Source organism: Esox lucius, chromosome 8 (assembly GCF_011004845.1).
Source record: "Esox lucius isolate fEsoLuc1 chromosome 8, fEsoLuc1.pri, whole genome shotgun sequence".
Classification (NCBI taxonomy): Eukaryota; Metazoa; Chordata; class Actinopteri; order Esociformes; family Esocidae; genus Esox; species Esox lucius.
The window spans coordinates 22,036,968-22,050,229 of NC_047576.1; the positions used below are offsets into that span (position 1 = coordinate 22,036,968).

Consider the following 13,262-nt stretch of genomic DNA (forward strand, 5'->3'; position numbering starts at 1 on the left):
GGGCATTATCCTCAATGTAAGAAAACGAAGAACAACGCCATCTATATATGTGACCCAGTGACACTTATATTTCCTAAAACCTCATACCGAGAAGAGAACAAAATGAAAACCCTGTAATACTGTAAACTGTAAGAACTATGAGGAGATCCAAGTGTAAACTCGGGAAGCAGGTGTAAGAACTAGGCAAGGTTTATTTGTATCGATGGGCAGGCAGTGTTCAGTACACGTAAATAACAACAGCAGTAGACAGACAAGGAAAGGGCAGAGTTCAGGCCAAGGCAAGCAGAGGTCAGTGCACGGGATAGAAAGGATACATACAAGGATAGTGTCACAGGAAATACTGACATGATCAACAAGGGTATCCACAAAATAAACTGACCACCAGAAAAGACAAGGCACAGGGGATGGGTTATAAAGGCACAGGGGATGAGTTATTAAGGTACAGGGGATTGGTTAAAAAGGCACAGGGGATGGGTTATTAAGGCACAGGGGATGGGTTATAAAGGCACAGGGGATGGGTTATAAAGGCACAGGGGATGGGTTATAAAGGCACAGGGGGTGGGTTATAAAGGCACAGGGGATGGGTTATAAAGGCACAAGGGAGGGGTTATCAAGGCACATGGGATGGGTTATTAAGGCACAGAGGGTGGGTTATAAAGGCTCAGGGGATGGGTTATCAAGGCACAGGGGGTGGGTTATAAAGGCACTGGGGAGGGGTTATCAAGGCACAGGGGATGGGTTATAAGGGCACAGGGGAGGGGTTATAAAGGCACAGTGGATGGGTTATAAAGGCAGAGGGGATGGGTTATTATGGCACAGGAGGTGGGTTATAAAGGCACAGGCGATGGGTAAATAGGAGACACCTGATGGTGTGGAACACAATCAAACAGGGTGTATGGAATAATTGGCCAGGAATGCAATCAATTTGAGACAAACTCAAGCAAAATGGCCATAATGACAACCTAAGCATGAGAACGAGCAATGGTCAGAATGGAACATAAGCGGAGGAATATTCATTTTTCAAATAATATTTCAAATGTATACTTTATACTCTTTAGAAAATCAGGTAATTTTGAAGGAATTTATTTGCAAGCGCACCCAATGAACTAAATTCTTACCTTAGGTTTTGGTTGATCATGGCTTGTGGCCATACATTAAAACTAAACACATCCTTGTGTTCCAGAGCCTCCCCTTATGGACTTACTTATGAGTTTGTAGCTCCAAACATTTGGTCAAGACAACCGCCCCTGACGACAGAGTCTGAGCAGAGAATGCCGTTCCCTGGCTCTCCCCCTTCGATTGATGTATTCACATTTTTTTTTTGTCTCATTAGGGTACCACACCCAAGAGCCACTGTTCAGTTATCTAACGGTACACATCACGGTTACCTTTATGACTAACCTTAACCTAGCCAAATGTCCTAAACCTAGCCCTTTACGCCTAAACTTAAACCTAACCCTTACTCAAAACCTTATTTTAACCCAAACCCTGAACTTAACCCGAAGTCATAAACCTTCTTGTTGAAATGAGGAGTGGACAAAATACTGTCACTTTGCAAAGTCTGCACGATGATGTCGTCACACACTATGGTTTGTTTATTCCACCATTGTTCTTTTAGGAAAGTGAAGGAGGGATGAATTGAAACACAAAATTCATTTTGTTGAGGGATCCTCTAAGGTTAAGGTTTCCTGTGCAACATGTTTTTATGTTCTTCACCCTACTTTGGAGCTATTTGTTCCAGAAGGCTACAGAAGGGAAACAGAAGCCCTTGTTATATATTCTTATCAATAATTCTGTCTCTCCTCATCACTCTCACTCCCTTTCCCAATTGCACCCTTTCACGTGTGTTCTTTTTGCAACTAAATGAGCCACTTTAGTTTGGAACATTGACATTGATTGGAAAATTGACACAAAAACATTTTACTGGGAGAAACTAACAGAAGACAATGTTTTATTTTTGGCTCCATATCTCCTCCTATAACACACATAGATTTAGCACTGGCAGCACTGACCTTTAAACTTCAAGTAAGATTGTATGTATGGTCATACATACAGGTTCAGCTCCTTCACACTAGCTCTTAGATGACAGCTCCATTTAGATTCAGCTGTGTGAAATATATGGGATACGGTAAAGTAGCAGTTCCAAGTAGCCTTTTGGGATTCTGAAAACTAACAAAAGATTCTCTGTGACTGTTAGTTGCTCAATGCAACACATGATACTGACACAGGCCCTGCACTTTTTACATGCTCTGCTACCCCTGATAAGGACCTATTCTGGGTAAACCCTGCAGATGAGTAAATAAAACATGAACAAAAGATATATCCATTCACAAAATACTCATTCCTTCTAGAGTACTCAATTGTAGGTCTCCAAAGGGAAGTATTAATTTATACATATTTTTGAGTTCATTAATTCCGTTCTGGACTTTCACACAATGTTCTTAAAAATCTTTCAGTGGAAACTCTGAACTTCGTAGTGGTGCTATTTATCATTACTAAGGCTTTCATTCTGCACCAAATAACGGTCTCTTTTACTAACTGTATCTGTTTATCAATGCATTAACCATTTATAGAAGAACCATGAAGCTGACAAATAAAATCAGTTTGACATAATATTGTCGGCATTAAATCCAAGATGCTGTTAGATCTGTGGAGCATCAGTGTTTTCTCCTCGTCTAGCACAGTGTGAAGTCGCTGTTGAGCATGAAAAAGTGTGAATCCTTACATCTCAGAAAACACCAAACCTCATCTTACCTCGCTTGGTGGACATCTCCTTAGGCAGCCCCAAATATTCTTTATTTTATTTCACCTACCCACAATGTTATGTCCTTACACAAACCATTTTGGATATAATTATTACTCTACCTTATGTGGCCCCTTGGTATTATAATTCTCTCCAATGTAACTCCTTGTATCTCATTCTAACCCAGTAATCGAAAGATCTATTTGGCAGGTCTATTTGTATCCCGTTGTGATTATTACAGTTGACATTAGGTATTGGATGTTAGAGGCTCATAGATGATGGATTCAGTTCCTGCTTTTAAGATGACCCAATTTCTACAGCTCAGAGATGAGGAAAGCTTTCTAGTTTTATAAATGGTCGATTCAGATTAATTGTTAGGTCACTGCTAGTATCTTCAAGAACAGAACTAAAGAGGCAATTCTTTATTGTTGTTCTAATGTAATTGACATGTTTTTCAGAGTTGATTTTTATTCAATATAATGTTTTCTCCTAAATTCAAAATAAAGGTTTGGACAACAACAGAGTGGAGTTAAACTCCCTTGGGCCAACATTGCTTCTCTATGTGACTTTGCACCTCAAATGTTCAAGTATTCTGTGAAGTGATGTGCTTCCACTAGACAAAAATAAATAATTGAATTGATGTAGACAAATCAGTATCGATTAGTACTTTCTGGTTACTCTCAATTGATTGTACATTCTGTCTCCTCTATCAAGCACACTTATTCCCCCCAGCTGTCAACAGAAACAGTTCAGTGTTTCTAGCTTGACAAAGATGTAATCAAATCCACAGGCATCATTCATTTGATGTGTGTGTATCCTGAGAGGACATGGTTGCCCTAGCAACTTGTTTGAATTGCTGTGTGGTTTGGTGGGTGTTCTGAAGGCCAGATGCAGGGACCATAATGGCTGAGAAATCCAGTAAATCAGCAGTCCCTGTGAGTGTGTGTGTGTGTGTGTGTGTCTGTGTGTGAATGTGTGCTTGTTTGTTCACGTGTGTGTTTGCGTGTGTGTGTGTGTGTGTGTGTCCTAGAAAACGGTTTTGCTTCAGTTCAGTGCCACCGGAAAGGCCTTCAATGGTTCCCAGCAGCTTGTGTGCTCATTTTTCACAGTCTTCTAGAGGTGAGTCAACAGCCAGCATAGAAATAGGGTGGTTAGTATCACCGATGCAGAAGGATGATGGGAAAGGTTTTTGAGGATACTTTCATTGTAATTGTCAATGGTAGACGTCATCGGTATGCATATGCTTTTTGTATGCTTTATTCAAAGAAAAATACTTCCCTCGCAGACCAATTTAGCAGAGGTTCCCAACCAGGGGTACCCAGAGGGTTCCCAACCAGGGGTACCCAGAGGGTTCCCAACCAGGGGTACCTAGAGGTTCCCAACCAGGGGTACCCAGAGGGTTCCCAACCAGGGGTACCCAGAGGTTCCCAACCAGGGGTACCCAGAGGGTTCCCAACCAGGGGTACCCAGAGGTTCCCAACCAGGGGTACCCAGAGGTTCCCAACCAGGGGTACCCCTCTGGGTACCATGGGGCACTTGACAACACTCATGAGACAGTAGGGTTTCTGGTAAGTACAGAACTGAGCTACATCTTTCAACTGAGCTACATCTTACTTACGTTTTTACCATATTTTGTTCATTTATAGTAAGCTATTTCTCTACTAAGCTATAGAATTTCATGTTTTCATGCCTGTTTTGGTAGGAGCGTTTATAGTACATGTTAGTCAGGGCCGTTAGTTAGTGATGAAACAAAGTAACCCCGCCTGATACCCACGATTGAGCTCAATTGAAACACTTTCAGCGCTTTCTCCTCCTCACCTTGGTTTCTCGTTCAATGATCTTGTGATGTTGATTCATTTCATGAGTTGGACTGTCGGACTGATGTTATCCATATTTTGTGATAGTGTAGTTTTCCTATTTCATTACCGCACTCATCTGCATCTCTTCACACAATGTGTATGCACAGATTGTAACTTCAATGTGGAAGATTATTATGGTGTTTTCTTCCTTGGACATTTTTTTTTCAGCTACTGTTACATATGCTCTGCCACACAGAGATTTCTGTGTTCTGCCCTGGTGTACTTGCTGTGATGCGACTACTCACACCACACATCCCCTCTGAGTTTCTACACACTGCACAGAGCACACTGCAAACTCCATTCTTCACCAGTGATATGTGTATTGAATTACTTCATTCATAAACAACTTGGACTATCTATCTAAGACATGACACAGGAAAGGAGATACATTTCCGGCTTACATTAGTCAGGCGTGGACTGACATCCCCCATACAGGTTTTTTCCTTCGATGCAGCTGGTAAATGACTCAACTTCCTCTTCCTAACTACAAATTGTTTGAGTACATTGCATTCAAATACAAGCCACCTTAAAGCCTCACTGTAATGTATTACCACCCTAAAAAAACTATAATTGATGGGTTCTGTTAACTGTGGACGTTAATGTGACAGTTTCTAAACCTTGATTCTTAATAATTTGAACATCTTTGTTGACACCCTTTCTGTTGAACTCTGTAAAATAGAACAATATGTTAATCTACTTATTCACAACCCTGGCAATTCATTTTACTTTGTTATCCCATGTCCACTCTGCTTGATATGGGCACTTGTGAACTTGGGAAATTTCAACCGCATGGTGTGCCTATTTGCTTTAAAAAATAAAAAATAAACTCTAGGCTGCAATTTTGCAGCTCTCAAATAAATTGGGTCGGCCTACACGTCTAGTCTAGTTGAGAACAACAGAAGAAACCATCTGCAATTTTTCTACATTAAAATACCTACTGAGTTCCCCACTTACACTGTTTACATAAGGTACAGCAGAACATTGTCCAACTATTTTTTGGACATGATCATCCCCATTGGAAATGGAATTATCTTAATACTCCTGAACATACTCATCTGCCTTAACAAAGATGCATCATTTGACACAGTTGGGAAAGAATATCCTCTTGGGTCAAATTAATGGACATGTTGATCGATATTTCAATCCTCAAATAGTTCACTGTTTACCGTTCCAACTGCACACATGTTGCCATAGGAAAGTCAGAACCCATCACAATCAACAAATAATAGTGGTGTCCCTCAAAGCTCTGTTCTAGGTTCAATCCTATTCCTCATCTACATCCCTTGGTTTCATTATTTTTTTTTAAATGGTGTCAAGTTCTGCTGCTATGTCAACAACAAATAGATCTACATAAAACAACCGCAGATTTTAAAGGTGCACCTGATCATCCATCTGAAATATCTTTCTATCTGAAAAATCCCACCTTGCAAAACAACAATTGGTTAAGAACCCAAAACAAGATTGACAATCAGTAGGAGACTATTAAAAACTGTTAAAGTAATGCATTCCATTACTCAAATGACCTCCTGCTCAACTGAACCAATTTCTTATCACTATTGTAATTGGTGGGGACCGGAGTGCACAGATGTTGGTTATCCTGATCTACACTCAAATCACATCAAGACCAATCCCCTTACCACATATAGTCCTGCCTTTTCACCACATTAAATGCTATACTCTCTAAAACTCAAAATTGAAAGAAAATGCTCAACTGACCAATCACTCCATTCTCAATTACTGCAGATCCTTTGTGCAAGAATGTGTTCACAGTTTAAAGAGTCTATGATTCATGTACATAAATAATAATGGCTAAACAAATGGAATGTGTAAAAAGTTATGTTTTTAGTAATGAACAATTACTACTGTTTTAGCACCAAAATATTCCACTCCATCTGTGGCGGCAATATGGTTCAATTTAAAGTTGGGGAGCCTCAGGTTGCTCATCTGTCTGGCAGGACCCAGGGGAGGAGCGGAAAGGAAGAGGTGGAGGAGGGTTAAGTCCCAGGGCTAACAGATGCTTCCTAGGCCTGGTTACACAATAATTACTGTACCACTCCACGGGGACAGGCATTATAACCTCTCTCCCTGGCAAACCATCACCTGAGATCTCACTTTAATCAAACACACATTGTAGCGCACAGGAAGCGGCATATGTAACATTATGTAAGGTTATGGAGCGATGAGTAATTACCATGTGTGTGTTTCCAGCACTCATAAAAACCTGCGGCAGCAAGGGATGCATGTTCCTTTGAAAATAGCCTGGCAGAAATGTTTTACTGTTGGTTAAATGGCCTTAAAGGGCCCATGAGAAGCATTGCTGAATGCACCAAGTGCGCAGTACCAACTGTAATCTATTAACAGACACAGTGGCTGGCAATTTCATTCTTTGCTTTGCTTGTCTTTGACGGGTCTTGTTGCTATGGTATGGACTTGTGACTGGTTATTTTCATAGCATACAGCTATGTATGCACCTTTGCACCTTTTTCTTTCCTTTCCAAAAAAGTTGAAAAGGAAAGTTTTGAAAGAACAGAAGAATTCAATTTGCAGTGGTTTCTTAATTTGAATCCTTCTGTTCCTCACTCAAAACCTTCCTTTTCGACTCGTAATTTTTTCCGCAGCTGTATTAAGGGATAATGGTAACTCAGGTAGGTCTTGTATAATGCAATGGGTTTTTGTCTCTTTTATTGCAATGTGATAAAATTGTTTCACAGCTTCTCAGCCTCAGAGGAGGGCCATACCATGAATTGGGTCCAGTTTATTGACCACAACAATTAAATCTCTGAGGTATTGATGACATCCTGTGCAGTGTTAAGCCAGAGTTTACCACTTTGTACTGGCCTCTTGTCATATGATCAACCTAGATTGGTAACATATTAGCCCAGCATGCTGATATTTTGTGTATATCTTCAACAACAAAATGGAAAGTAAGGTACATATGTTGATTGCAGGAATCCGATGGGACCCATAGCTGTAAACATCACATGACCATAACACTGATGTGCCAGCTGAAGTGAGGCAATAGCAATCCATGTGTTAGGTCTCCAACTTCAGGATGGAGGCAGACGTGTTTAAAGCTCTAGGGCTCCTGTTTCCCCGTAAATGTGATGAGGGAGGTGCTTGCAATCAAAACAGCAGAAGGCTCTTGGCAGGTGATTGTGTTTACTATTAATTAGGAAGTTACAGAGAGAGCGAGCGAGACAGAGAGAGAGCGAGAGAGAGAGAGAGGACACTGTGGTACATTTGTAAGATTTCTCATCGGCGAAATAGAACATGTGTTGCCTTGCCAACAGTTTGCTTTGGAAATCTGTGCAGCTGGAGTGTGCCACGTGTTTGTCTTACTGCAAATACATATCCAGTCAGTGGGGATGTAGGGATAGCATTCAAGAAAGGATGTCCAACACAAGATGTTCATAGCCTGTTTTATGTAAAAAAAAAAAAAGTGTCAGTACAACCTCTCTATAATGTACAACATTCTATGTTTTTGCCAGACTGCGTAAGCGGAGCCGGCCAAGAAGAGCGGATGTCTCTTACTGAGTGAGTGAGTGCCTGACTACCCACTGTTAGATAGCATAGTGATTGGAAACACCGACTGTCATGTTTGCGACCTGGGTTTGATCCTCGCCATGGACCAAACAAATTAGGCATTAGGATTTGTTCAGGATAGATTAGAATTTCGCTTGCTACAAGCTTTAGTAGCTAGATTTTGATAGTTCACATAGCGTAGGGGTATTCAAATGTCATTGTTGTCTAAAGAAATAACCAGCCATGGAGTGATTGCATATTACATGCACCCACACCTGTTATTTAAATAGTTTAGTGGTTAAAGACGCAGTCTGTCATATAGGAAACCACAGATCAAATCCAGCCTGGGCAACAACATTAATTTTGTTTATTCACGGGCCAACAGGACTAGGCATGCCTGATTCCTTTTATTGTTTCTATTCCAGATTAATCTTTTAACCCTAATTTGAGTAATTCTAGCCTTAAATAATTGCACCAACTCCCACAGAGCCCAGTAGAGTTGAAGATTGGGACATTCAGCCTCCACAACATACTCTGCCCAGACAATCTTCTTTATTTTCACACTGCTCGCTTAACACACTTGGTGGAATCAATGCTTTAGAGGTCATGCTCCCATGATTGACGGCAGTCAGTTAAGCTTGCGGGCACCCGATCCACATGAAGGCATCACTTGAGTGGGATGAGTCAATAAAACCCCTGTCCCACACTGTGGAAAGTGCTTGCTCGATATGCGGTGCCATTTATGGGACTCATATGGGATTCTCCCATTGTATGGCGATTAGGATATGAACCAGTGCAAAGCTGCCTTGCCACGACGGACACCCACTATTCAGATTATCATGATTTAGGTTATCATAATCACCATCAATAATACCTCATGTAGCCAAATAATGGCGCTTTTCCACTGCATGGTACCGGGTCGACTCTACTCGCCTTACCTCTACCCGCTTTAGCAGCTTTTCCATTGCATGGTACCAGCTCGACTCGGCTCTGCTCTACTCGGTTGGTTTTCCATTGTAGATAGTACCCTATACCTGCCCATAGTGACATCACAGGAAACCTGCCATGACTCCACCTCCAACGCGACACACACGGGAACAGCAATGGAGATATCTTAAGCTTCGTTCACACCAGACACGGCAATCTTTATGCGTTCCGGCGGAAGTCCATTCATTTCAATAGAAAGCAATCCGCATCGCTGCGTCTAATCTACCATACTCGGACAGATTTGGTTGCGGTACGGCAGGTGTGTCGCATGAGTTGAAATTTTCCAACTTGTGCGTACAGTATCAGAAACGGAAGTTGATGTGCCACCAAAGAAGAGCTAATATGTATCTGTCCCTGATGTTTCTCCATTTCTTCCTACAGTCGTCTTCTAATAGTAAAAAAGAAATATGTATCTTATGCACTTTAAATGTGTTGATTATTCATACTTTCTCTAGCTCTCTACCACACCTAGCAGGTTATTAGCCTATACAACGTTACGTGACAAACAAGAGCTGCTGTTGCTAGCATGATGAGCTAGCTATAACAAATTAAGAATTTCACAACTCTACAAACCTAGCTGGCATCTTTGCTTGCATGGCTACACTTTTCCACGCAGCATTTTTAACATTTAGGTCTTGGTAAACGTCCGTGGTAGTATCATACAAACAAGGGTGGCTAGACACTAGCAAAATGAGGCTCTCCTCCATCTTTGCGATACTGGTTATGAAGATGCGGAAGATTGATTGCGTTTTTTGCGTAGATTGATTGCGATGTTTGCGTTAAATTACCGTACGGTAATTTTATGACGTGTCTGGTGTGAACGAGGCTTTACACCTAATACCCGCGAAAAGACAACATTTGCCAACGAACGTAAACTCTGCAGTGAACAGAAAAATCAACTTATTTTAAATTGTAAAGCTTTGAACGTGGCAAGTCAAAGGTAAACAAAATCTGGATAAAATGGTCACATCCCCTGTTTGAAAAACTGTGAAAAAGTTGAATAGAATTATCGCCCTGCAGTATAACAGATGACGTAACTGCAATGTTCTGTTAGATTTAAGCCTATACACCCAACATTTCAACGCCAACACATTTAAAACAATCTTCATAACCCCTCCATCTCGATTAAAAGGTATACATAATTGCTTTATTAATTGCCGGCTATAATACCATGCCGACAGACTCAAGAGTAGCATACTGTAGCCTACACAACGCGGTGTTTATACTGGTAGTAGCAAGGAAGCACGCGTGATCAGTAACTTTGGCCTTAATACATTGCAGACTGCATAAATTGTTAGAAAGCTTGGTAGGCTGCTTATGTTTAGCTTGAGATTACTACTTTGACCAGTGCAATGTATGCCAATTAGCCTATAGAAAAACCCAGAGGAAAAATACGAGGTATTTTTGTAGGTTACAAAAACAGAGCGTCTTGTGGGTTTCATGGGGATAAAGAGTTCATTTCAGCGCCAGTGTAGGTCCAAACCGATGGGTTTTGGGAAAATACGATCGTTTCAATTACGAGTCTGGTCCTATGCACTGGCACTGAAATTAACCCATTTCAATGCAAGGACTTCTGGCACAGACGCGGAAAGTGGCGCCGTTCTTATAACAAAACATTATCTGACACTGGACCGCTAACACGTTTAATGAGACATTTTTGTCCAATCAGAAGTCTTCCGTGTTTTCACTGCACATTTTGGTATCGCCTCAGCTCGATTGAAACCACGATGAAGCAGGTACCAGGTACCATCCCAACTTTGGGCCAGTGGAAAGCAAAAAAGGCGAGCCGAGTCGAGCTGGTACCTTGCAGTATTTTTTTTTTATTGACCTACATCCGCCATCCATGTGCTATCCGACCCGTGTTGCCATGTGTCTATGAATGAGAACCCTGGCCTACATTTCCCCTGGTGCTCTTCCCAGCAGTGACTCAACACAAAGCAGGTAAAACTAAGTGGTGCACTGGGCAAGACCACTGTACATCTGGCCTACATATTAAAAGGGCAGAGATCTTGTGACTTGCAAACAACACAGAACTTTTTAATAAAACCAGTTTTTGAATAAACAGATGGTCTTTCTATTTCTTTCTGTCAGTCACATTTTCACTCTGTCATTTTCTCTCAGGTGATGTATTGTATTAATTGGTATTGGTGTGAGTCTGGAAGCCTCATTACGTATGAAACGATTCAGCTTGGTTTGTGGCAATTTCATTGTTCATATTTTCAAATCTTAAGAGGACATTCCAGGTATATAGAAAAATGAACAATTCATTGTATGTTGCATAATGCACATTTCCATTTATATTTTACTTTTTGCTAATCCATATTAAGTTAATATCTTCTAAAATGTGCATCTTATTAATATACTACATTGAATTTTGTATTGGTAATAATAATAATAAAAATATTTATGAGAAAATAATCTAACTGTATTCAGAACAACACGGCGTGCTGCCAAAACACAAGACACCTACTGTCTACTTCAGAATAAATCAGTGAAAGGAAGAAAAAAAAACATTAACAACAACACATTCTCTAATAAGAGATTTACAAATATGCACAGTGTGGATATTTTGTTAAACTAAGCACAAACTTGCTCAACATAGTTCTAAAATGAATTACACACAATGTCTAGGTTGTTTTAAAACATGATGAGAGTTATAGTTTGAATCAAAGTGTGTTGTTGATTGTTACATTGTATTTCTTTCATTTTGTCCAGTGCAAATCACATACCAAAATGTCAATCAAAATTACTCACATCCATCTATAACATCTACATATGGTCATGAAGAAGCATATCACATAACATATGTGGGTTGTTGGTATGTTAGTGGGTGTGTTTAAACAGAGTTCCTCTGATAGTGTGTGTACTGGGTTCTGAGTAAGTCCTGGTAGATTTTTGAGCGGAGAAAGCGTGGGTAAGAGTCTTTCTCCATGAGACTGTGGACCCTGGCCTGGACCTCGTTTAAACTGCATGGGTTGGGCTCCACAACGCTCAGCCTCGCCATCTCCCGAGTATGGAAGTCAATGTTTATCTGTGGGGACAAGAGGAAGTAGGAATGCTTATTAGATATCGAAAGTGTAGAAATACTTGTTTGAGGAAAAATTAGTAAAGAATAAAGTCATTTGTAAATTTACATAGTACATAAGCCCTGAAAAGTAAGATACTTTTTTTTGGTGCCTCGTAATTACATTTATCGAGATAGTGTCTTAAAATATCTATCATAAAGGATACATAAATCATGGGCAAGCTTTAAAATATTTTTTAGGTGCTGCCTCATTATAACGAGACAGTATCTCAAAATAACATAATAAATGAGGAATGAGGAATAGAACCAGCAGCAGCAGCATTCAGTATAGTGACTCTGTAGTTTATTTCTTCAAGAATATACGCCTTAAGTGTGAGTCCAAACAAAAGTGACCGCTTGCAAGCAGTGATAGTGCACAAGTCAGGCCTGGGAGTGGGTAGTTCAAAAATAACACGCTACTTCAGAAGAAAGTCCAAACTCTCCAATAGAGGTAGCGAAATAATCCGCTCACAGATGCACACGCCACAGGGAAACAATGATGAGCAATTTGAGGGGAGTCAGCGGAACCTATAAACACATGTAATTAACTACTATGAACCAGGTGTGAAGATGGTGACCAGACAAAACCAGACCGGGAATGGATAATGAATGGGATCAGGGGGCGGTAACTAGAAGGACGGTGACGGTGACGTCGACCACCAGAGGTGGAGTGAACAAGAGGGAGGAGTTGGAGCAGAGGGAGACGTGACATACATTTAAAGATGCAGCATCCAACCTTTTTTTTTCAACGTACTTTTCAGGGCTAAAAAATATACAATATGTGTAAAAAAAACCAATACATTTAGACACAGTGGTATCCCCACATTAAAAACGTCCCACTGTTTTTGACATTTATTTTGTAAACAAAGTAGACTGACGATGGAGCTCACCTCTCTGGGAGACTTAACATCAATAAACTCATTGTAGATCTTGTTGGCTTTGGTGACTAGTTTGGCAGGAGTCTTGATTTTTTTGTATTCCTCGCAGGCCATCCAGAATTCAATATTCTCATCACTGAACTCAGTTTTGAGAAAAGCCCGGAAGGCTGCCAGGCCATCTACGACACAATAAAAATCCATCTGCCAGT

The 13,262-nt window shown here is 40.6% G+C and overlaps 1 protein-coding gene across 3 annotated transcripts in view; it reads right to left on the bottom strand.

Annotated features, from left to right (window-relative positions):
* Positions 1 to 11,299: 11,299 nt before the first annotated feature.
* Positions 11,300 to 13,262, bottom strand: part of rgs8 (regulator of G protein signaling 8) — a 28,716-nt gene continuing 26,753 nt past the window's right edge. For all 3 annotated transcript variants that reach the window (XM_010872295.5, XM_020048798.3, XM_010872294.4), the window contains exons 5-6: positions 13,066 to 13,232; positions 11,300 to 12,142 (exon numbers count right to left, since the gene is read on the bottom strand). In XM_010872295.5, coding sequence (XP_010870597.1) covers positions 11,948 to 12,142; positions 13,066 to 13,232 — 362 coding nt within the window. In that variant the 3' untranslated portion in view covers positions 11,300 to 11,947. The remainder of the gene's footprint in view (positions 12,143 to 13,065; positions 13,233 to 13,262) is intronic.